The 24,390-nt window shown below is 33.8% G+C and overlaps 3 protein-coding genes across 3 annotated transcripts; all 3 read left to right on the top strand.

The window, feature by feature from the left end:
- The first annotated feature begins 377 nt into the window (after positions 1-377).
- LOC128545904 (uncharacterized) lies at positions 378-6,030 on the top strand. Its single transcript, XM_053533104.1, has 4 exons — positions 378-622; positions 937-1,327; positions 1,889-2,074; positions 2,561-6,030. The coding sequence occupies exons 2-4, from the start codon at positions 1,021-1,023 to the stop codon at positions 3,064-3,066; spliced, it is 999 nt and encodes a 332-aa protein (XP_053389079.1). The 5' UTR covers positions 378-622; positions 937-1,020; the 3' UTR covers positions 3,067-6,030.
- Positions 6,031-9,429: 3,399 nt separating this feature from the next.
- LOC123562627 (uncharacterized) lies at positions 9,430-13,205 on the top strand. The gene is made up of 4 exons (XM_045355248.2): positions 9,430-9,551; positions 10,025-10,622; positions 11,827-12,012; positions 12,614-13,205. The coding sequence occupies exons 2-4, from the start codon at positions 10,166-10,168 to the stop codon at positions 13,129-13,131; spliced, it is 1,161 nt and encodes a 386-aa protein (XP_045211183.2). The 5' UTR covers positions 9,430-9,551; positions 10,025-10,165; the 3' UTR covers positions 13,132-13,205.
- A 9,154-nt stretch (positions 13,206-22,359) lies between these two features.
- Positions 22,360-24,182, top strand: LOC123562628 (uncharacterized). Its single transcript, XM_045355249.2, has 3 exons — positions 22,360-22,577; positions 23,406-23,507; positions 23,935-24,182. The coding sequence occupies exons 1-3, from the start codon at positions 22,418-22,420 to the stop codon at positions 24,129-24,131; spliced, it is 459 nt and encodes a 152-aa protein (XP_045211184.2). The 5' UTR covers positions 22,360-22,417; the 3' UTR covers positions 24,132-24,182.
- The last annotated feature ends 208 nt before the right edge of the window (positions 24,183-24,390 follow it).

Consider the following 24,390-nt stretch of genomic DNA (forward strand, 5'->3'; position numbering starts at 1 on the left):
TCATAATTTTGTCATAATTACATATGATTTTGCTGATGTTACAAAGTACATTATACTTCATGTAATCAAATTATGTCTGAAAACCGATTACATGTTATTACTTGAATAAGTGGAATTGATAAAAGATGATTACCATTATCCAGGTCTTGCAGCCAAAAATATAATAGTTTGAATTCTATTTTAATTTCTATAAGTTCTTCTGAATGATCCGTTATGGTAAAGCAAAAAGAAAGATTTGGTATAAGTAATGTTTATTTAATCATATTAAGGTGAATGTTGAAATATTAATTCCCGGTGCAATCACATTGCAACAGAATTTTTTGCAAATTTATAAAAATAACTTGGAAAATTCCTTCCGTTTGAAAATTATCTGAGTGCCTGTAACAGTGTCATTGATTCTGTAAAACGATCAATATGAGGTCGCAGGATTTGCAATAGCTAAATGAAGACTACAGAAGCATATAGGAAACCGATATTCTCAAAGGAGTTCCAAATATTGGCACAAAGACGGAATCGCGCAGTGATTGATTTTATGTTTTTCTTCTTTGGTGTAATGATTTTGTATCGATATCACAGTGTGAAAATTATAGACAACCGTGATTAGATTTATGAACATCAATTTGTAAGTATTTTCATATCTATACTTTCTTTCCTTTACAGTAAATACGTTCAGCGTGTACAGTGAAGGTCACCTTTAATTACTGTTCAGTTTCGTGTCATTTCTTAATTAATAGTTATGTGCTATGAACTTTAATTGTGTAAGGGAAAAGCATACTTATATCCAAAGACATTGTTACAAAATAATGCATGCCATTTAACAATTAACTTGTTTTTAAAACATCCAACATTTCAATTGTATTTATGATCATAGCTTATTTAAGTTTACTCAAACATTTCAGATGGTTTTTATTCTAAACTTTCTCCTTTTTATTTCAGATCGTAGAAAAGAAATACAAAATATGGCATGGTTTTAATGTTTCTGTTCGCAACTTCCTGATTGTCCAGGTACCAGCATTTAGAATGCTATCCAGACTAAGTTACATTAACTTGACTCTGTTTTGTCTTGTCTTATCTTTTGGAGCACAGTTAATTGGGTTTGCCGTCCCTGGTTGGCTGAGCGTCAGGATAGATACATCATTCCTATACGAACATGTATATGAAAATGTTGTGAGTCAAACCTTCGCCCTGTGGTATGTGGTTATATGTGTGAATGGTACTTGTCAGACCAAATCTTACGAGCAGTTACAGAAAGATGGATATAAAAATTCAGAGGTCGAATTCGACGTGCAAGATTCTTTTGATTATGATTTCACAGCTAAGTATTCAAGTAAGTATACTATTTTCTTTCTTAGGCTCATCATATTCTGTGTAGGTGTGTTTTGATGAATGTAGTCAAAGATGCTGCTTTCAGAAAATGGCCATACATCCTTAATTGCGAATATAGATGTTTTACATACTTATGTGTCTCATAGCAATGTACAAAAAAAAAAAAGACTTATTACACTTAACACACACCCATGTTTTGTTTTGTTGGTTTGAAGTCACACACTGACACAGTTGGTGACGTTTCAGCCAAAATGGAGAAGGGCCTTAGGTGCTTTTCTCTGCATTCTATTACTTTGGTTGAATCACCGACCTTCCGCGAACCGGCTAGATGGCTTCCCCCCCATGACGGCCCGAACAGGGTTCGAATCCACTGAAGTGAGGAGAAGGTAAATCGGAGTCAGGGAACTACTCGGTCACAAAGGTCCCACTTAATATAAATAAGATGTTTTTCAAAACATATTTTCGTTCAAAATTATCTTATTAATTATATTTTTGTTTTGCTATAATGTATATTTCTAGCACAAGTATTTATAACCATTTATAAATCTTATATCTACTTCAGGATTTCCGTTCTCAAGACTACTTGAGTTCCAGATCGAGACGGCTTGTGCCGTAGTGCTTGTACTAATGGGCCTTATTCTGGTGAGAAAGCAGAAGAAATGTTTTTTGCTTTATATGTCAGGAAGACTTGGAGAAGATCCACGACTTTCCAGATTCTGTATGGTGTTTTGTTATTCAGTTATTTCAGGTAAGCACAAAGACGTCATATTTGAACTTACGTACTCTAAATGTATTGACAATTGGTTGATTACATTTTCCAGTTCACTTCTCAGGCTTAATAAAATTCAGAACTTGCGTACAAAGACTGATCCCGTCTTAGAAATGAGTTTAAAGTTCAATTTATTTTTTATGAAACAAGGTATAGAGAGGACGGGGAATTTGGTGAATATGCAGATACTTTATTTGGTTGCAATGTTTTTTCTCGTTTTAAGCTGTTTGGAGAATGTTGTTAATATTTTGCTACGTTTTCAGTTGTGAATGCTATAGCTACAATGACTTAATCTGAGTAGGGACTTTGCTTGCTTGACAAAAGTCTTGTTTTTGACAGTATCTTTGAAAATAGTATCCATCATTGTATACGACCTCAGATGCAAAAACGAAAACCTTACTGTGAACAAAAAATGCCAACTCTTAACGTCTCTTGTAAATAATAGATTGATTAATTATTTTTCAGGTGCTCTAATTCTTGTTCCTACATCTACATTTATAGATGTTAACGAAGATCTCAGAGCGTTGTCGGATAATTTTGATGTAGGCGTACCATATGCGCTTATATGTGGAGGTGCAGGGGGCATTCTGGCGCTGTTATCTTGCTTTTTTATCATAGGAACTATGTGCATGTCCATAAGTATTGAAGATTACAGCAGTGAAAATATTTCTGTTGCTGTGAATGGTAATAATCAGTCGGTCCCTCTTGTACAGTCAGTTGCTGAAACTTCTACTGGCGGGTTTACACAGTCAGTTTCACCTAGGAATACAATTACTGATGGAAATAAACGTAGAAAAACTGTGGTTTTGGCAATAAATACAGAGAAACGTGATGGGAACAATCATTTAGAAGGAAAACAGGGAAAATCTGTTTGTGATACTAACTATGCTAGGTCCAGTGAAAATATTGAACTTCCGGCGCCGGACTACAACAAATGTGTGCAAAAATATAGTTGTACCGAACCAACTTAGTGACACATTCTTGGATTTCACCACAAATACAAATAACCATGTGATATATTTTGTTCCTAAATAAGAATGCAAGCCACTGTTCGTGTATAGTTCTTAACTACCTTAAACTTCAAATTTTATTTAGGAAAATACATATAGTGGCTTAAACATACAAACTAATGCTTCATTCGGCTAGATCTCATTGTCTTTGTTTTCAATATAAGACAGTTTTATTGATTAAGTATCAACCTAACTACAAGGATTGTGATTTTACAGATTATGAGGCTAGTATCACACCTTTCAGAACAATCCTCGCACTGCTTTACTGCACTAGAGTTTGGATTAAATACCGACCGAAAACTTTGATCGTAATCAAAACATACTCTAAAATACACTATTTCTGAGTGTTCTTCTAGGTAAGTTGAGTAGGTAAGGCAAGATTTTGAATCACGAGTCGAGTGTTCCTATTACACATAACAAGTTTTCCAGCTCAAAGTGATATGGTTTACTTGCAAAGAAAGAAATACAGACTACCATTTTTTTGGTATAATGTGTTTAAACTCGTATCAAACAAACATAAAACATTCTAATGATGAGCTCAGTACGACTTATATTCATTACTTAAGAAATAGACATCAAAACTAAATGCTGGCACTATTTAAATGTTCACCGTTTACTACTTCTTATTGTGTTGCATTTCACTGTTGTTTTGTAATTTGCTCAATATGGGAATAATATATACCTGAAGAGAAAATATTTAATGAAGACCAAGTGTATGAACTAACATATAATATAATAAAACGTTTGTTTAGTGACGTGTTCAAACATTTATAAATTTGAAAATAGATGTAGCGCTTATTTTTGACTGCTATGAGCCTTGTAAATGATATATTGTACTATAATTGTTTGCTGTGAGCCTTGTAAATGACATATTGTACTATTCTTCTTTGCTGTGAGCCTTGTAAATTACATATTGTACTATAGTTGTTTGCTGCGAGCCTTGTAAATGACATATTGTACTATTCTTCTTTACTGTGAGCCTTGTAAATGACATATTGTACAATAGTTGTTTGCTGTAAGCCTTGTAAATGACATATTGTACTATAGTTGTTTGCTGTGAGCCTTGTAAATGACATATTGTACTATAGTTGTTTGCTGTGAGCCTTGTAAATGACATATTGTACTATAGTTGTTTGCTGTGAGCCTTGTAAATGACATAATATACTATAGTTGTTTGCTGTGAGCCTTGTAAATGACATATTATACTATAGTCGTTTGCTGTGAGCCTTGTAACTGACATAATGTACTATAGTTGTTTGTCGTGAGCCTTGCAAATGACATATTGTACTATAATAGTTGTTTGCTGTGAGCCTTGTAAATGTCATATTTACTAAAGTTGTTTGCTGTTAACCTGGTAAATGACAAATTGTACTATGGTTGTTTGCTGCGAGCCTGGTAAACGACATATTGTACTATAGTTGTTTGCTGTGAGCCTTGTAAATGACATATTGTACTATAGTTGTTTGCTGTGAGCCTGGTAAATGACATATTGTACTGTGGTTGTTTGATGTGAGCCTGGTAAATGACATATTGTACTATAGTTGTTTGCTGCGAGCCTGGTAAATGGCATACTAGTATTGTACTATAGTTGTTTGCTGTGAACCTGGTAAATGACATATTGTGCTATATGTGCCATGTGTTGTCCTTGCCTTGCAGAGAGTGGAATAAAGGTTACCCTATTTTGCAGTTAAATTTATTTTATTAAACAATAATTACATGTTGATCATTGTTAAACACGACAGTTTTATTAAAACAAAATAATAACCATCACAATGCAAAATAATAATTATCATCTCAAAACAAAATAATAAACATCTAAATAAATCTAAAAAAAAATCTGAAGCAAAATCGACAATTCCTATATATTCAGTCTTTCACTAAAATTTCCCTATAGGGAAATCAATACAATTGAAATATATTAGCAATGTCTGACTTTGAGCAAGTCTGAAACAGTCCATCATGAAAGTTATGATTTATAGGTTTCTAAGTGAAAGAGACATTAGTCTTTATAACTGGCTTACAAAATTGATATCACAGAGTTTCCTGAAAGAATTTACAAAGGGGATGCATTTTCACCATTTATAAATTGCTTATAACTCAAGTTTCTGATACAAAAAAAGACTTTGCTTAATACAACAAAACAATACATAGTGTTGAAAAAAATAATGAACATTTACTATGTTTTATGCTATTTGTTATTTACTTGAGTATTGGAGAGACTTAAGTTCGTTTTAACAAAACATATGTGTACGTACCACCGTTTTAATACGAGGGGCGTTCAATAAATTCCCGGAAAAGTGCTCTCAATTCTTCATGCATCATCAAAAATAAATGAAAATGCTACAAAATGTAGACTAGGGAATACTGAGTTGATACGTCAAAATTAGATTGTCTTTGGATATATAATAAGTAAATTCGAGTCCCCATAGCAACGTCATGTGACGTCATCCGGCCCAATTTTGTCTCTTTTTCTATTTTACATGCACTGAAACATTACTTGCCACTTACCTATTTTTCAAGCTACATTTTTTTTAAATTGGGTGAATATAGATATGAAAAGTAAGCGTTACGCCAATAACGTCAAACTATAAATGTGACATCATTAAAATATTTGGCAGGCATATTGAGTTGGTCTTCGCTTGAAAATAAGTGTTGAACGGAGATGTGAGATAACATTTTGTGTTTTGAATCGAAAATCAAGGAAAGAGACAAATGCTATGCTGAAAAAGGTTTAAGGGACAATGCCCTGAAGAAAACAAAATTTTATTAGTGGGACGTGACGTTTAAAAGTGGTCAGGAGAATATTTCTGACGACTTGTGTTACAGACATGAAAAATAACGTTCAGTCACATTTAATGAATTTAAGAGCTCCTTGATAGGGCATCATTTCAGTGTTCAATTTCTCCAATACGACAGGAACATCATATGAACAGTATTTATTTATTCTTAGGAAGGTGTAAAATGCATTTAATGGTGATAAACATTGAATCAATGGTAATCACGAGTAGTATTGATTAATGAGTGTGATATGACAGCATCATTATAACGTTGGGCCGCTTTTGAGGTGATGGCGTTGCCTAGGAGACGACAAATAAATATTGTGCATGTTGTGAAATCTGTAATTTAGGTATTTGCATTCAGTATATTCATATCCGTCATATTTTCAAATTTTAGCAAAATGAGACTAGAAATAAAGAAATAAGAGCACTTTTCAGGGTATTTATTGAACACCCCTCGTAGCTCTATGATGTATATTGAAAACACATGCCAAAACATTATCCAGCAATATGTGTCTTTTTTTACGCGTATTTTGATCAAAAAGTGCCGCCCTTAAGCAGAAACTAAATATTCTTCAAGGTTTATCAAAATTAGTACGATCTAATTCATTCTTAAGAAAAAAATATACAGTTATGTACCGTGGTAAATCTAGTACACATATCTGGAATAACATATCAATATACACTTACCGTAAAAACCATTCCCTGTTTTATTACATTACATCAGAATAAAATTTCTTTTTTTTTTCAGAGTAAGACCTTAATGCTAAATAGCACAAATAATTACACGACTCCTTATGTAAATCGCATTTTCATAGCTTGTAATGTATGGCCGGTCTGTATTCAAGACATTTTAGTGGGCTAATAGGTATAAAATTTAAAAAACGGTCAATAGTCAAAACTACTGGCCATCTGTATTTCGGACCTCGGGTAATATTTTAATTATTGACCGACAAGTCATTCAATAAGTGTATACTAGTATTACAGACCAGCGATTTGTATAAAGAGTCATGTAATAACTATAATTTTTGACGACGAACATATCCATACTCCACGACACCTGTGTTTTTGACTAAACACTTAATTAACAGTTTGGCTATTTTGAACAAGTTTCCTCTAGCATTTATTTTATTTTATAAAATATAGTTCATAGATGATAAGTGAATACCAATTGTTAGATTTTGATATGCTAAAATGCTTTTGATCTAATAATGTATCCAAACATGTGGGGGTATTTTGACATCAATTCATTTCAGTAAAGCGTTGCATGAAAATGTTGATGATCTAATCCTTAGGAGACAATTCGGTTTACTGTGATTTATAACATTTTCATAAATTTTATTATTTGTTATTCTCACGTGCGCATTGCTTTATTAATATGCGTCTAAATTATAAGTATAAAATGACATCCTTTTAGATACTTGTCTCCAAATCTCTCCACCAGAGACTCTTTTTACAGTTAATAGCATGATAGTTCTACTGTTATATAAAGTATGTATGAGATTTATCAGCTACAAAAATCTCCAAACCTATTGATCCTATTTTGTCGGCTCGATCAGTTTGCGAAAAAGGCATATAAGATTGTCTGTCTATTTTGACATCTACTAATGCAGAGTGGCTGCTATGGATGCTATACGGCATGTTCCGATCTCTGCTTTAAGACGTTCGTTCTAGGCAAAAACATTCACACATGTAGTCGAGTAGCATTCATTGGTTCAAAATACAAGCGCCATATAGCATTTTATATCTAAATTATCCATAAATTGCTGCATTACATGATCGGACAATTCGTTTACAAGTTATACAGTCAAGTTGCTGCAAAGATTGATTTGTTAAGGAAAGAACAGTTTAAACATTAAAGCCGCAAGCAGCATTGAATGTGACAATGTTTCCCATTCGATAACATTTACTTCATGTATTTGGGCATTTATCTGTCCAAGCTGTAGTTGTCTCTGCAGAACACCGCCGAAGTGTCACCTGAGTACCTAAAGCACAATTCTCTGTTACAAAGGTAAATGATAACGGTAGTTGTAGACGTGTAATACAAATACAGTTCAACAATGTACAATTTAACTAAACCATATCTCTTCCAGAGCATCACTGAATCCGATGGACATACAGTCAATAAAAATGATAGGGTCGTGTGCTGGATTTTTTGTCAGACTAATCTGAAATTATTGGTCCTTTACTAACTATTGGGCGCCTATGGAAAATCGCACTTTTAATAACACTTTTGCACCTAAAAAAAGTTCCACAATGTTAATATAAATGACACTTTTCATAGTTTTAGACTAGCCTGTTTTAATTTATTCGGCCAAATAAAATGTAAAGGTCAATGATGATTTTTTTCATAATTAGCAAACTATCAATGGGAGTCCTTAATTTCTGGTTATTTTATGTTATTATTTTGATTATTTTTACATCAAAACATACCCATTGTCAAAGTTGACTTTAAAAAGACAGTATCACTGTCTGTTTAACACAAGATCCGGGATATGGTAGATTCCCTGCAATATCTATGATACCAATATTAGTGCTCCCGAGCATTATTTAATGTCTTTCGGATAAACCATGAAACGCGGTCACTTCCGGTTAATCAAACGTGAAGAACTACCTTAATATTGTTTCAGTCAATAGGTGCGAAAAAACATTTTTGTTTAGACAATTTTAGTTTTAAATAGCGAGTAAACTGTACTTTAAAAGAACTTAAACGTGGCATCTTAACCTTTAGCCTGCTGGCGGCAATTGGTTTTGCCTTTGCGGCCAGTGCAGACAAGATCAGCCTGCACATCCGTCAGTTGATCAGATCTGCACTGTTCGCTATTCAGTCAGTAAATTTTCAGTAAACACCTTAAATGATAATGGACTGCCAAAATTGGAGATGGACAGTCTTATGAAATTAGCATGGTAAGTTATTTGAAAAGGGGCTCATCAGCGAAGAATGAGAGCGTATTTGTATTTACCAGTTTCCCCTGGTTAAGAAAATATTGATTGCCGATACACTGCTAGAGTGGTACACGGAAGGTTATATTTATTGGCCTAGATACACACACAAACATGTAGTTCTATGAATCACAGCTGGGATGGATCTTAGAGTGTATTTGTACGAACGCATACGACGATTCTTGGAGGCAATTTACACAGAAATAAAGGCAAGTCATTGACATTGTTTTATACATTGATTACTTTCAATCACAACACAAAATAAATGAAGAATTAAACAAAAAGTAAGAGTGAAGTATTATGTATTATTGTTTGATTGGATTTATGTCTAACAGACACAAGTTTCAATCATATGATGGCTTCTTATGAATACAGTATTTACTGAAATTACTCTACAGTGCAAATATATTTAGCATGAATTCCCATGATCTAACGGTAAATCAATTACTGATTCGCATTACCTTACCAGTTTCATGAGTCTTTAATGTTTTGAAATCTGGTATAAAAGTATGTTTTCGGTGCTTAAAAAATGCGTAATTACTGATGGTTGAGACTGACGAGTAGACGTTACGATGTCACATATAATGAGATATCTAATATTTTCAGAGATAGAGAAATAAATAAAATTGAAGAATGGTGTTTCATACAATATAAGATCTTGTTGCATGGGATAAAATGCATTGGAAACTAGAATCGACTTCTTAAACTAGCTTTGAACTAAAGACAGTGAGTACAAACAGTTTTATGGAGAACAAACCAATTAATAAAATACATGACGCAACAGCTTTTTTATAATTTATCTTTGTACCATGTATAACTAAAAATTGTTATTGAAGAATATTATGTATCAATTAGTGTAAGATAGATATATAAGTATAAGTATTTAAAAGGTACAGGGCTGGTAGTAAATGAAAGAAAAAGGGAGCATTACATAATTGCAAGCATACATTTAGAGATGGTCTTCAAAGCGTTTTAATTGGCACAGCATTGACACACGTGGCAGAAATACATGACATTTGATAAATGAATAGTTACTACATGGAAGAGGTTAAAGTTATGTTAGTAACATTTTGATGACCGAATACTAAATGGCAGATTTGAACTAACTTTATGACAATTTATTAACTGCCTTACTTTTCTTACTGACATCAGAATGCCTATTCGATATAACTATTGTTGAACATATATTTCATTTTCAGGAAATGACCATGTATGAACTCCTGGGAATAAAGAAAATCAAAAACTCCCGAAAAAGATGAACGGAAACAAATATCTGAATATTGTCATGCAGTTGTTTCAGAAAAAATCACATTAACTGTGGACAACAGTAATTTAGAAAAATGTGTAACAGGAAGACAAAGGTTCGCTTCATGACGCTAGCAATAGTTTGTCTATGTCTATCTTTTGCTACACAGTTTATAGGTTTTGTCATCCCTAGCTGGCTTCATGTAAAAATTGATGGTACTAACATCACAAATGATATCTACAGTGTGAATGAAACTGATGAATTTATCGATATGACTGAAAATTACGATACTGCGAATGACAATGAGTATGATTACGGCATAGGTAACGCTACAAATAACATGTTCAATAATTTTAATGAAATTTGGCTGAATAGTACTGGTGTAATTAATGAAACAGTAAATTACGCTAATCGAAGCTTTGCTCTGTGGTATATTAATACATGTGTGAATGGCAAGTGTCAGATGGAGCTCTATCCAGAACTGAAGAATGGCACGTATTATATTCAAAATTACTTCGATCCAGGTTACAACTTTTCATGGATAGATTCAAGTAAGTGTGTTCCAAATACATATCTTTAAAGCTCATAGTAGAATTGTTATACCTGTAAGGTCAAAACATTAAGCATAGTATCCGTCAAAATTAACTATTATACAACCATAACTTTGGACTCTAAAGCTAATATCATTCATAGATATATGTTAAGGTAGTTCTGCACGTTCGGATCGAAATTTTTTCTACAATGTAGAATTTGATTAAACCCTGATTTTTCAAAACTTCAGAATATACTTACAAAATTCAGCAAATAAAAAAGATAGGAAACTATGCTTGATTTTTTACTAGACAAATTTGAAAATATTTGACCTTACGCAATTTTTCATAATGTGAGTGTATGGGAAAATCATAATTTTCAAAACATTTTCGCGAGTAGAATTTTTTCTACTATGTTGATTTTAATGAAACTTCTCACAGTCGTACACAAACATATGATCTATAATGTGTTGAAATAAAACTGTTAGATTCGTGTACTTATTTTTGAGATATTTGACCATCATTAAGGGAAAGAGTTTCTAAAAAAGCTGTTAGCTTCCTATTCAGTCCTATATGTTGATATATGTAGCATTGTAACAAATGCAATTATGTTGAATAAATATTGTTTAAACCAATTATTGAATAGCTTGGCGGTCAAAAGTTAAAACTAAAGATAAATTTTAACATTTTATTAAATTTCTGATAGTTTAGTCCAGTAAATGTGTGTAAATGGGGACGTGGGAGGTGTTGCACTTTCTATTACCTCTCATGAACAAACTCAATTAAACCGAGTCTACTGTTATTCTGCTTGATTGCATTCTATGCTTCCAAATGATCTTCTGACTATAGGCTGATCATAATGCACAAATTAGGGACCGGCGATTTATTTTAAGAGTTATGTGATAATGGCACGTAAACTTATGTAACCTAGAAAAAGTTACATTTTTTTTACACTTTGAAAACATGTAATTTCACAGGAATATTTCTAAAATATGTCATCACCCTGTTCATTAACACAGTTTTTCCACAAAAAGATATTTACTTTGATACCTAAAGTCTATAAAAATATTTTCAAAATTCAGTAATATGTATACACTGAAAGGCAATATTACTTTTAGATGGATGTTTTCTATATTTTATTGTTATGTTCAATGTCAACAATTTGTTAGTTTTTGTTGTCTATGCTTCCAAGGGATCTTTTTACAAATTTTATTATATTTTTCAGGAGTTCCGTTTTCTCGACAAAGAGAATTCCAAATCGAGGCCACGGTTGCTTTAGTATTAACCTTTATTGCTGTGATACTGGTCTGGGATAATAAAAAGAAATTTGTACAAGACATTGGCGGACGTATTTCCGAAAAGTGTCATTCGATTCGGCACTGCATAGTCATTGCTGTTGTATCTGTGTCAGGTGATGTTGAAAGTGCATTTCCTTTTATTTGAACGACAAATTACTGCAACAGCTTTTAACTTTTATTTAAACAAATCTTAAGCTAGAAACTAACATAGAACATACTGTACTATCAAGATTGAATGTGTAAGTCAACATTTTTTTTTCAAAACACTTCCTTGATGGTTTATTAGAACCAAATTTCATATTCAAAATCATGACCTATTACTTCATATAGTTTATATGAACATAAAATTAGCAGCGTAATGTGTATCAACAGGACTGTATATTAGGTTTGAAATAGTATATACTGTATACATGTATAGGTTTACGCAGTATAAATGTGTACTACCACTAAAAACTGGCCTTTTTTAAAACACCCAGCTTTTAGAACAAGATATTTACTTTTGAATGAAGCTGTATATGCAAAATTAATCTATACTTTTAGTATTTTATACATTTGAAGTAAATATCTAAAGATATTTTTTTAGTGAAAGCTGGCCATTTGATATCTTTAATTTGATTACGGTACACTCGTGTTAAATATTGACAATGCATATTGCAAAATTATGTAACAATTAATCACTCCCTGAATATCAATGTCAGTTTTTTGTTGTTTCAGGAACTCTAATAGGCATTCCATGCATGGAATATGGTAATGCAAATGTTTACATACAATCACTGGTAGCAAAGGAAAGAAGTAACGGTACAGGATACAGGCCAGTGACAGTCGGCATACCATTCGGTCTGATATTTTCGTGGTTAAGCAATATACTGGCTTCTCTGGCTTGTATGTTCATATTTTTTACATTATCAATAAGGAAAAAGGATAATACAGTGCACCGGACTGACATAATCGCGTTAAACCCTGTACAGAATGGCGGTGGACAACAGAATCACGTGGTGCCGTCAGCTCCTCCCTGTTTTTCAGCACATGGAAGCATACCGGAGAATGTACATGTAGGAGAAACGAATACAAATGGCGTTCCATATAGAAACTCTGTCAATGCAAACACACACACTGAAAATGATTGCGGCATATATGAACTTCCACCGCCTTCATATGAAGAAACCATGAGACTATATAGAAATAATCAAAGTACCGAATGTACAGAAAGGCTGGCTACCACAAAACACTGAATGAAAACTGTGCGGGAAAGATGTTTGCAAAATCTTAGATATTATGGGTTTTCCATATTAAACTAAGGCGAGCATAGTGTATTGTTGTGATCTTGATAAACTTGTGCATCCAAGTTAAAGTTCAATCGAGAAACCTAGTTTATCGGAAGTAAACATGGGTCCTAGAGAGTAAACTATAGTTTAAGCCCGTTATACTGTGTGTTCGCTCGAAAGTTTATGTTAGTATTCGATAATCATAGTTTTTCGACAAAGAATGTAATTGTTGAATAATTTGATTGCCGAGAACCATTGTATACGGACGTGAACCTATGTTTACGACCATGCACTTGGGTTTACGAGCGTGAACCATAGTTTATGAACGTGTGACGTAGGTTTAAGTTCGAAAAACTTGGTTTCTCGGACAAAACTATGATTTTTGGTCATTATCCTAATTATGTTCACCAGCGTTAACCTATGTTTACGGTTGTAAACCCATGTTCACGGTCGTAAACCTAAGTTCTCGATCGTTAACATATGTTCACGTTCGTAAGCTATTGTTTACACCCGAGAACCCTGGTTTACTCCAATAAACATAGGTTCACGCTCGTGAACTTAAAATAACGGCCGAAATTCAAAGTTCAATTAAAAAACTTAGTTGAAACCTTGGTTCACGGGCGTGTTTTCGCCCGAAAATATGGGTAAGTATTAGAAAAACCTGGTTTTACGTTCGAAAACCCTTGTTTACCTGTAATTGTTAATTCTATTTTTTTACCGTAAACCTGGGTTAACGTTATTATTGGACAATTGGCGTGCCATAACCGTTTTTATATGTTTCTTACGAAGCGATAATAAACATTGAGGGACATAACATCAGATAAAATATAAAGGTAACAAACACAACATCTATATTTCGATATGCAATCCCCCACCCAACACACACATTATGTGTGAATGTATGAACATTGATCAAATGGGGCGATTTTCTTGTCGGTATGAGGGAAATTTTGGGCTCGAACCCCGCTATAAACCGGACTTTTAATGATTATTGTCTAGTCATGTTGCTACCTTAATACGATGGTTAGGAAAATTGACGTACCCGTAATAATGTATTTTTTTGAAGAGTTTCAATTCCTACCATGAGATTACTTTAACTAATTTTTCAGGAGGACGTAGGTTTAAACTCTACTAGGGTCAAACTTTGCTCATTGTTATGCCCCCCTTCGAAGAAGGAGGGGTATATTGTTTTGCAGATGTCGGTCGGTCTGTCGGTCGGTCGGTCGGTCGGTCGGAATGTAGACCAATCCGTTTCCGGATGATAACTCAAGAACGCTTGGGCCTAGGATCATGAAAGTTGATAAGGAGGTTGGTCATCACCAGCAGATGACCCCTATTGATTTTGAGGTCTGTATGTCAAAGGTCAAGGTCACAGTGACCCTGAATAGTAAAACGGTTTCCGGATGATAACTCAAGAATGCTTGGGCCTAGGATCATGAAAGTTGATAGGGAGGTTGGTCATCACCAGCAGATGACTCCTATTGATTTTGAGGTCAGTGTGTTAAAGGTCAAGGTCACAGTGACCCTGAACAATTAAACGGTTTCCGGATGATAACTCAAGAACGCTTGGGCCTAGGATCATGAAAGTTGATAGGGAGGTTGGTCATCACCAGCAGATGACCCCTATTGATTTTGAGGTCAGTATGTTAAAGGTCAAGGTCACAGTGACCCTAAACAATTAAACGGTTTCCGGATGATAACTCAAGAACGCTTCAGCCTAGGCTCACGAAAGTTGATAGGCAGGTTGGTCATGACCAGCAGATGACCCCTATTGATTTTGAGGTCAGTATGTCAAAGGTCAAGGTCACAGGTCACAGTGAACAGTAACAGTTAAATGGTTTCCGAGCAATAACTCAAGAACGCTTGGGCCTAGTTTCAGGAAAATTGATAGTTAGGTTGGCCATGACCAGCAGATGACCCCTATTGATTTTGAGGTCATCAGGTCAAAGGTCAAGGTCGCATTGGCCAGGAACAGTTAAACAGTTTCTGATCTTCTTGTCCAAAACCATAGGGCCTAGGGCTTTGATATTTTGTATATGACATCATCTAGTGGTCCTCTACTAAGATTGTTCAAAATTTTCCCCAAGGGTCAAATATTGCCCCGCCCTGGGGGTCACATGGTTTACATAGACTTATATAGGGAAAAACTTTGAAAATCTTCTTGTCCAAACCACAAAGACTATGGCTTTGATATTTTGTAATGTAGCATCATCTAGTGGTTCTCTACCAAGGTTGTTCAAATTATCCCTCTAGGGTCAAATAAGCCCCGCCTCAGGGGTCACATGGTTCATATAGACTTGTATAGGGAAAAACTTAGAATATTCATGTCCATAACTTACATCATTCAAATTTGGACCACATGTATAGTTTTGAGTGGCAAGATGAACCTTGACGTGAGTTGACCTTGATCTTGACCTAGTGACCTACTTTCACATTTCTTTAGCTACAGCCTTCAAATTTGGACCACATGCATAGGTTTGTGTACTGAAACAAACTTTGACCTTGTTATTGACCTAGTGACCTACTTTCACATTTTTGAAGGTACAGACTTCAGATTTGGACCACATGCATAGTTTTTTGTTCCAAAATAAATTTTGACCTTGATTTTGACCTCGTGACCTACTTTCACATTTCTCAAGCTACAGCCTTCAAATTTGAACCACAAGCATAGTTTTGTGTACTGAAATTAACTTTGATCTTGAGATTAACCTATTGACCTACTTTCACATTTTTCAAGCTGCAGCCTTCAAATTTGAACCACATGCATAAGTGAGCATATAATTTGTTCCTTATGCAATTACTAAATGCATCAAGGGGGGCATTTCGTGTTCGACGAGCTCTTGTTTTTCTTTTTTCGAGTAAGATAAACTGTTGTTTTTTAAGACATATTATCATTGATCTGTCGTACAAAAGCGGAAATGTTTTATTTGATTAGCCATTTCTTAGTCATTTCTTGCTGTTTCAAATGAATTTGACCTGAAGGGTGAATGTTTAGACATCTTGGAAAAATACTTAAATACATTTGTAAAAGTTCTTGATTTTGCATTTTATTTTTACAAAGTTTTGAATAAATGTATATAGGTAGGTTTTACTTCTGCCCTATGGTTCTTTATGAATGCATAGAGTAAGGTCATAATTTTCAAAAGTTGGAGCTTAATTTCTTTCCGATTAAATCCTTTTACTCGAGGCTCCCCAGAAAAATTGTTATCGCCAATTTTATTTTGTGTTTTATAATTGTTACACAATATTTTGAGGTTTCATTTAGAAAAATGTTTGGTAAAATGAATTCTCTGTGATCGTTTTGCACAATGGCTATCACTTTGAAATTTGTCTCTGTTTCAGCTGGAGGAAAAACAGTTTGGTGACAAAGCGCTTTTTACATTATATCTTTCAGTATTCGTCAGAATGTTTAAAACGAATTAAGTACAAAAATAGCCTAAAAACAGGTATAATGTGGTCATTTGTTTCTTATCACGTTACTGTGGCAATCACGCAGCGATTACGTCCCTTAGTACCTATAGCAAATGATCTGAAAGAATAGTTTCTTAAAATTTAAGCCTAAATCTGACATAACTCATATCACTATAAGTTCATTTTAATTGATATTTCATTTTTCCACGTTATGTCAGGTCGTCGAATAATGCGCAGTATAATTCATATCGACGATTGTTTCTCGGAACCAGCGTTTGTTTACTTATCTCCTTATAGACCGAGGTCATAATCTATAACGAAGCAGTCAACGTTGAGTTAGTTCCATTCATACGGACATTTCATTCATGGAGGCGAATTAATTTACCATCATTATGTAATATTTTTAATGTTATCTTTCAAGTATTTACCGTTAGAAAAATAAAACATTATTATAACATGTTTGCGCAAGTAGATCTATTGAAACAGGTAAGTTTAACAATCTTTATACAACTCTACGGCAAAACTGATTAACGTGGCGGACTATTTGAATTGCGCATGAAATTATATTTTGTGTTGTCAGTCTCAGCACCTGTTGAACTTTACAGAAACTCGATATATGGTTGTAATAGTCTGGCGAATATCGCCAGCCTAAAAACGGATCAAATGCATATTACAAGGAGTAAACAAAACGTATTTGGTATCTTACAGCAATGTATTCGTGAAAATCGGTATGCACGTTCCAACTTCAAGTAGAATTCTACTTTACCGTTATAATTATCAAGATATACTGATAGCAAGTTGCAAAAACAATTTTAAAACTTCTGATTTTAGGAAAAAATGTCTTTATTAAATATAGCATGCTGTTTAAACATTATTTTCATCTATAAAATGAAAATTATTATGTTGCATGATTTAATTTTATGAAGTATGTTGCGCATACACATTACAGACTGAATTTTAAACTCTTCGTATTGTATGCTAATGGTTTTACGGTCATAGGTTAGAATATGTTTATCTATTTAAGATATAATTCTAGAATGTAGGAAAGTGATCAGAAAGTGCATAACTACATTTAGTTACCGACCATTTATGAATTTAGTGAATGATATATATGTTAACGTGGAACAGTGTGAACTCATTAATATTTGTTGGGGGACTAATGCTTGTGGGTTTCGTGACCGAGTCAATTAATCCGATTGACCAAGTAAACAACAATTCATTCTATGTTCAAAAGTTGAAATCCACAAATTGATCCGAATTGCTGTTTTGACCAAAAACCACGAATTTTTTTTGCACATGAAATTAACTGAGTTTACAGTATATTCACACTATAACTGTTTATACATATATACATGTGCCAAAAAATACTCAGGTATATCCCGAAAGAACAGACGCTTCAAGAGATTTTTCCATAGTGTTAAGACGAAAAATGTGTAAATACGTTATTAAACCATCGACAATTTCAACACATTAAATGATTTTAGTAGACCAAACTGAATAAAAAAAAATGAAAGCTTATTAATAAAATATTTGCTGCGTTGACAGAAAACCGATTTAAAACTTTTACATTTCAAAGTGCTCCTGTGAAATATAGTAATGTTTCAATGAAATGTAACAGCCAATTTTCTATTTATTTCAACACAAACTGCAATTTATACAACAGAGTATGATTTTACGTAACAGTTTGATTACAAGCAGCGTTAACTTTTACAAATTATATGATTTTATCCCGAAGTTGATCATTTTAAATCTTTGTCAAAGAACAAATGATAGAAACAAATGAAGAATGCATATTACCACATAAATATGAGCGAAAGAGTATAAGATTAGAAGTTTATTTCTTCTTGATGATTTTAAGTACGTTTTGATATGTTTCTTATGCTACTTGGTTTCTGCTACTCAAAAGAGTTGTATGGTTCTTCTGTTTGATCCGTTATAAGCTACGGTGCTGCTATATGGGACCGGACTGTCAATCTTTTAATTTTTTTGTATCAATGCTCTTCATATTCTCAGTCTATTATTTCCAGTTGTTTTAAATAGTTTTTGATATAGATTAGCCGCCACTTTCTGTCTAGTCTTACTCCTGATACGTTGATTGCTGAAGAAAATATTTGTTTTATTGGTCTGTTATAATTCTGTTAGATAGAATAGTTATGTTCATAATACTGTGATATAATCTTATTTATTATGTATGTACATGAATGATACATGAATGAATAAATAGATAAATACTATAATAAAATGCATGTGACGCCGTGAACGAATACATAGAGAATAATATGTTATCGTCTTATAAATTTAAATTTATTACGTGATGTTGGAGAAAATATAAAAGTCGAGGCTTTAGCCGAGACATACGAACCTAATAAATTTAAAATTATATGAAAGTAACCTAATGTTCTATTTATCCTACAGTCTGATTTAAAATCATTTTTACTCAAAATAACCCACCAACTAGATAGGTGTCTGATTCAACAACAGTAAATATTTGTACGCCATTGATATGTGTGGCCAATTAACACAGCCTCTCAGGTAACTTGATTTGAAAAAGTTCTTAAAAATCTCTAAAATTTAAAAATAAAAGAGGAAAAAGTAAACTTAACCTTGAGCTATTGCTACATATGATGAAATAACTTGACTTTGCTGCCAAGTGAAGTTTTACCCGAAGTTCAGTTGCTAGTCTGATACAGATACTCAACAGGCTATCGTTAGACCTGGGTTAAAGCTATCGACAGGCCATAACGCCACTTGGAAGAAAAAATAGGTACTCGTTTCTCGACAATCTGATTCAATGATATTTAAGTGCAGAAATCAAAATATCCTTCGCAAGCGCTCTGGATGATTCAGCTTCCGTTTCTTTCAGCGCTTCCGTTATAAAAGCTTCTTGTGGAAATTGCAAATATTCTTTGTCGATCTCATGTACCTAATAAAAGCTCGTTTATGAAAATTGCTGAGGCTTAATCGTTGCATAGAAATGTTTTAGTAGTTGGTCTAAAAAAAGATAGAGTCGTTTTGATAAAGATAAAAACAGAAGTGCAGCAAAAGTTTATTTAGTCAATGACCTAATTAAGCAAAATGTTAATTGGTTACCAACATACATTAACATACTTATGATAGTCTATATATGATACTATATTTATAAAAAAAAATGAGTGGCAAAATCACGTACCTAATGTCTAAACAGGGATTGCTGAATTCTAGTGAAAATTGTCTAACATTCACAACTTAGATTATTTCCAATAGATAGTGGCATGAAAATCTAATTACACTTAAAATGTTTGATAACCCGGAAAAATGTTTTACGACAGAATCTATTTAAACCTATAACACAACTTAACGAGTTGCTATTTTGATTAAGGTATATATGATTTGATGACGTACTACAATGATTTTGTAAGTATTTCGGTTATTGTTTTCAAGAACCAACAGAGTTAGTATTGTCAATTTCTGTACATTGAAAGTTTGGATTTAGCTCAATATTACACACTGACATTTTAATGTCTGAAGAAGCTACATACAGATAATACATTTAAAATATCAAACACTTCTTTGTTAGTAAATATTGTGTTTGCTCTATGAAGGTAGCTTATCAGTACATGTTTTAGCATGAGAACGAAGTATTAATCTCCCCTAGTTGCATGTATTTTATATAAGACTATGTGGTTTCTCATAATTGTTAAAGGGTATGCAAAGGGTAGTCTTTTTTTTTTCTTTCTTGATAATTATTTTTTATTTAACCAAAGAAAAAATGCTGCAGTTATGCAATATAGAAATAAAACACTTGTTAAAACACACTGCAGTATGAATTTCGTGTATCATGTTTAAATTAAGTAAACTAAAAAATCGCGTTCTTTTTTTCTTAACTGTAATCAAAATCTCTACAGTTTTTACATATGAAATCTTTGATCTGCTTTTAACTGCATATATTACACGTTTGATTTCCGGTCCTGAAAGGCAAGTAACACTGCCATTTATTGCAGCTTCATGGGTTTTGTGCCAAAACGATCAATATATTCTTCTTCAAATCAATGCAGCGCCCGCATAACATCTGCTGAAAGATGTTGTTTAATTTAGTGAAAATGTCATACAAGAAACATAAATAAATATTATGACATCGTATCAAACCACATTAAAATGCGGAATCAGATTTATTTAGTAAATTCTCATAAATTATCATCACTGAAAATAAACGGCACTTGTTTTAGGTAATAATGCATGCGAATATAACTTTACCAGTTGACGGGGTTCTGAAAATTTTGTTTATAAATGGAATGTCTTGCATTTACATCACAGTTTGACATGTATCTCAGTGGGTATTATAAATACTTTTAGATTTAAATGTCTAAACGTCTCAAAAAATGCGACTTCTGCCTTTTGGAATTAGTTTTAATGTTTGAAGTCACACAGTTCAAAGTCATATGTCTGTCTTCCAGCTTTTGATAGTGGAAGATGATCCCAGGTACCCCTCGGGAATTATTTCAGGCATAGGCTGGCCCTGCGTAGAACCATCGATCTTCCGCTGGCCAGCTGCATAGCTACCTCAAATGAAAGAGTTTCAAAACCGCTAAAGTTTAACTGTTGGAAATAAGTTTCGCCATTCTACGGTATTCCATCAGGCCAGCGCCTGCTCCCGTTGAACGCGAAGCGTGAAGGTACGACAGTACGATGGTGAAGCGCAATAGTACGATGGTTACAACACGACAGTACGATGGCGAAGCGTGACACTACGATGGTGAAGCGCGACAGTTCGATGGCGAAGCGCGACAGTACGATAGTGACAGTCCGTCGTATTGTCGCGCTTCGCCATCGCAGTGTCGCGCTTCGCCATCGCAGTGTCGGATTTTGACATTTTATATCCAAATCATAGTGTACACTACGGTAGCGCTTTCATACAGAGGCATTCATTGGAAGTATAGTGACGTCACGCTCTATATATAGAATGGATCCCAGGAAAGGGAAAGGTCTTCCAATGGCGGCAGCATACTCAAGGGCCAATCTAAATGTCCGCAACTTACATTTTCTAGTGCTGAATAGAAATCAAAAAAAAAAAAAGTTGGCGCCATATCCGATGCAAGAGAAGTACTCATTTTCAAACAAATAGCTGACAACGAGACCCATCTGATTGTACTGGTGGTGCATGGCGTGTGTCCATTATAAATTCAGCAATATGAAAATGTTACCTTAATGTCAAGCATAGATCTGTTATTTGTCATTTCAGCCAAAATGGAATAAAATTGGGTCTAATGGACTCTGAAGAAATAAAATGTATGTAACTACTTACATTCTGCTGACTTGTATGCGCTATTGAACTCTATGAGAGAGACTTAAGAGTCCCAGTGAGTCTGTTATAAGCGACTTGACAAGGTAAACGCAAGTGCAATGCATTTGGAAATTTACAAAATAAAAAGGTGACATTTGATACAAATGTTGATATATGATTGAAAATTAGGGGAATGATTTCTCAGGAATTTGTCTTAATTTTATTAAAACCTGACTTTGAATTGACGGATCGCGAAGAATCTTACATCAATTCCCAAGTTGCGTGAGTCAGATGTTAAATCCCTTACAACGTTTACATAGAAGTACAGAAAATATATTCTTGTCTTTTTAAAAAATTAAACTGGGAACCATCGTGAAACATCGGGTATTTCCGTATCTCTCCGTAAAAGAAGCATAAAAGCAGCATTCTTTTGAGTGTGCTTAATCTACTAAATGACTCCTGTTGTTATTATCACGCAGACAGTTGGCACGATCACGTTATGTCGTGCCATAGAAACCGTTCGGTTGCCGTTTATGTGCAGGCTTATTTCATTAACGACCTTTTTGTGAAAATCGTGAAAACATGGTCGAATCCGTGTCACGTTTTTATGATAATATCATAGATAAAAAGGCACACTTTCCCATTGCTAATCACAACTGTTACGGAATTTTACTGTCGCCGACGAAGAGTGCCATAGTCATGAAGATCGTTTTAGTATTTGCTGTTTGTGTCGGTATTGCAGGTAAGCTAGTTATATATTCACACATTTTGTCGGATTGACGACGTGTAAGAAAAAGTGTTATTAGTGAATATCTATTAAATATTATGAGTTATGCAGTGGTGAGATGAATATTATTATTTCGCATCTAAACAATGATTTTATTCAACGACAAAAACACTATCTGGGATAAGCTATTTCTGAAATATAACAGAATTTCTCTAAGCCGGTGCTAAGGGGTATGAGCGGTACTTCTATATCATTAGTTCACAGGAACACACTCAATCAAACCGAGTCTGCTTTTACTTTGATTTTTGTTTTGCGTTTTAAATGATTTTTACTACTTAAAATCATGTCAGTTCGCAAATTTCTATTGACAAGATTTTAAGTTTACTTGGTATTAAATCAGCCAGTTTATCACTAAAATATACATTTAATTATTTTCTAGACGTAAAGGCGTGGTATTTTTATTTGTTTATTTATCTTTTTTCGACTCACAGAAAAATTAGTTGAAAATCTTTAAGTGTTCAGATGTGAAGAAAAACGAATAGAATTTATATATTATAGAACATCTCGCTCTGCAACAGCCCTTATTAGTTTTAAGAATTTGAGAAGTGGACAACGTTATATGCACATTCTGTAATTATATTCTTTTGGAATTTATATGCAAATATTTCATTTAGAGAATAACTAGTGATTATCAATTAGATGGTAGTCTCGAATAGTCAAAACATATGTAAACAGCCAAGGTATAAGTCTGTAACTGTATCATCCAAGGTAGTAAATTGCTGCATATATGAAACATATCTGAAAAATATATATCGTTTGTTCTGATATGTGTTGTTACTTCAGTCAGCGAAGATTGTCAAACACTTTCCGACTGTAGTCACGTGACCTGCCCTGAACGAGACTACATGTCAACGTGTGACAAGACAGTATGCAGCTGCGTGCAAAGTAATACTTTTTAAAAATATTTTCTTTTGATCTTTTTCTAAATGTTGTAAAATAATGGCGAGATTCTACCAACAACTTGATTATCAAACAACGCACTAACCTAGACATGAATGACACCAAAAGTTGATGCTTTATTTATATAGCAGAACTATATGCGCCACAGTTTCCGGTAAAGATCAATAACTTTCCAAAATAGCGGAAATTCAGGATGACCGCATAATAATGTCACTGCCTATACGGGACAAACGAACAGATTTCAATAACAGAAAATGGTAACTTTGATTTTTAGAAAAATAGAGACGAATTGATATCTTAGGACCTGTAAGGTTTAATCTTAATGAAGCAAAGTTACATATTCTGTAATAACGACATTGTACAAAATGACAGTTAGATAGATTTAACATAAAACAAGTCTTATCAATTTTAGCCACACAGCACTCGTGCATAGCGATTACGGACTGCCAAAATTCTGCTCCTGGTACTAACAATTATTGTGACCGAGATTTTCATTGCGTCGATGGCACGTGCAGATGTGGTCACGGGTTTGGACCTGCTCCAGGCGGTGGTCATGCACCAGACGGCGGCCACGCACCAGACGGCGGCCACCCACTAGTCGGCAAATAAAATGTTTATTAATGTGTACGTCGTGATGTGATTTGTAGATCTACATTAAAATGAGCGAAACAAAATTGAAAACTTCTTTTTATCATCATGTTAATGCATTAGCAGTAATTCAAATGGCCAAACATATTTCAGCAGGGTCAGTCCATAAAGTAAAACGGGGAATAAATGCCTGGTCAATGTTAAAACTAACCGTCTATTTCATACGAATTACTGCAATATAACTGTAAACTTGCTTAAAATGAAAGGAGGGCCGTTGCTG

The sequence above is a fragment of the Mercenaria mercenaria genome, chromosome 2 (genome assembly GCF_021730395.1).
Source record: "Mercenaria mercenaria strain notata chromosome 2, MADL_Memer_1, whole genome shotgun sequence".
Taxonomy (NCBI): Eukaryota; Metazoa; Mollusca; class Bivalvia; order Venerida; family Veneridae; genus Mercenaria; species Mercenaria mercenaria.

What these genes read in the sequence shown, in the direction of transcription:
- LOC128545904 (XM_053533104.1), top strand. Translation starts at nt 1,021, where the DNA reads ATGCTATCCAGACTAAGTTACATTAACTTGACTCTGTTTTGTCTTGTC. An exon ending in TTTCACAGCTAAGTATTCAA is followed by an intron (nt 1,328 to 1,888) that starts GTAAGTATACTA and finishes TATCTACTTCAG; the next exon opens with GATTTCCGTTCTCAAGACTA. An exon ending in TTGTTATTCAGTTATTTCAG is followed by an intron (nt 2,075 to 2,560) that starts GTAAGCACAAAG and finishes ATTATTTTTCAG; the next exon opens with GTGCTCTAATTCTTGTTCCT.
- LOC123562627 (XM_045355248.2), top strand. Translation starts at nt 10,166, where the DNA reads ATGTGTAACAGGAAGACAAAGGTTCGCTTCATGACGCTAGCAATAGTT. An exon ending in CTTTTCATGGATAGATTCAA is followed by an intron (nt 10,623 to 11,826) that starts GTAAGTGTGTTC and finishes TATATTTTTCAG; the next exon opens with GAGTTCCGTTTTCTCGACAA. An exon ending in TGCTGTTGTATCTGTGTCAG is followed by an intron (nt 12,013 to 12,613) that starts GTGATGTTGAAA and finishes TTGTTGTTTCAG; the next exon opens with GAACTCTAATAGGCATTCCA.
- LOC123562628 (XM_045355249.2), top strand. Translation starts at nt 22,418, where the DNA reads ATGGTCGAATCCGTGTCACGTTTTTATGATAATATCATAGATAAAAAG. An exon ending in TGTTTGTGTCGGTATTGCAG is followed by an intron (nt 22,578 to 23,405) that starts GTAAGCTAGTTA and finishes TTGTTACTTCAG; the next exon opens with TCAGCGAAGATTGTCAAACA. An exon ending in AGTATGCAGCTGCGTGCAAA is followed by an intron (nt 23,508 to 23,934) that starts GTAATACTTTTT and finishes TATCAATTTTAG; the next exon opens with CCACACAGCACTCGTGCATA.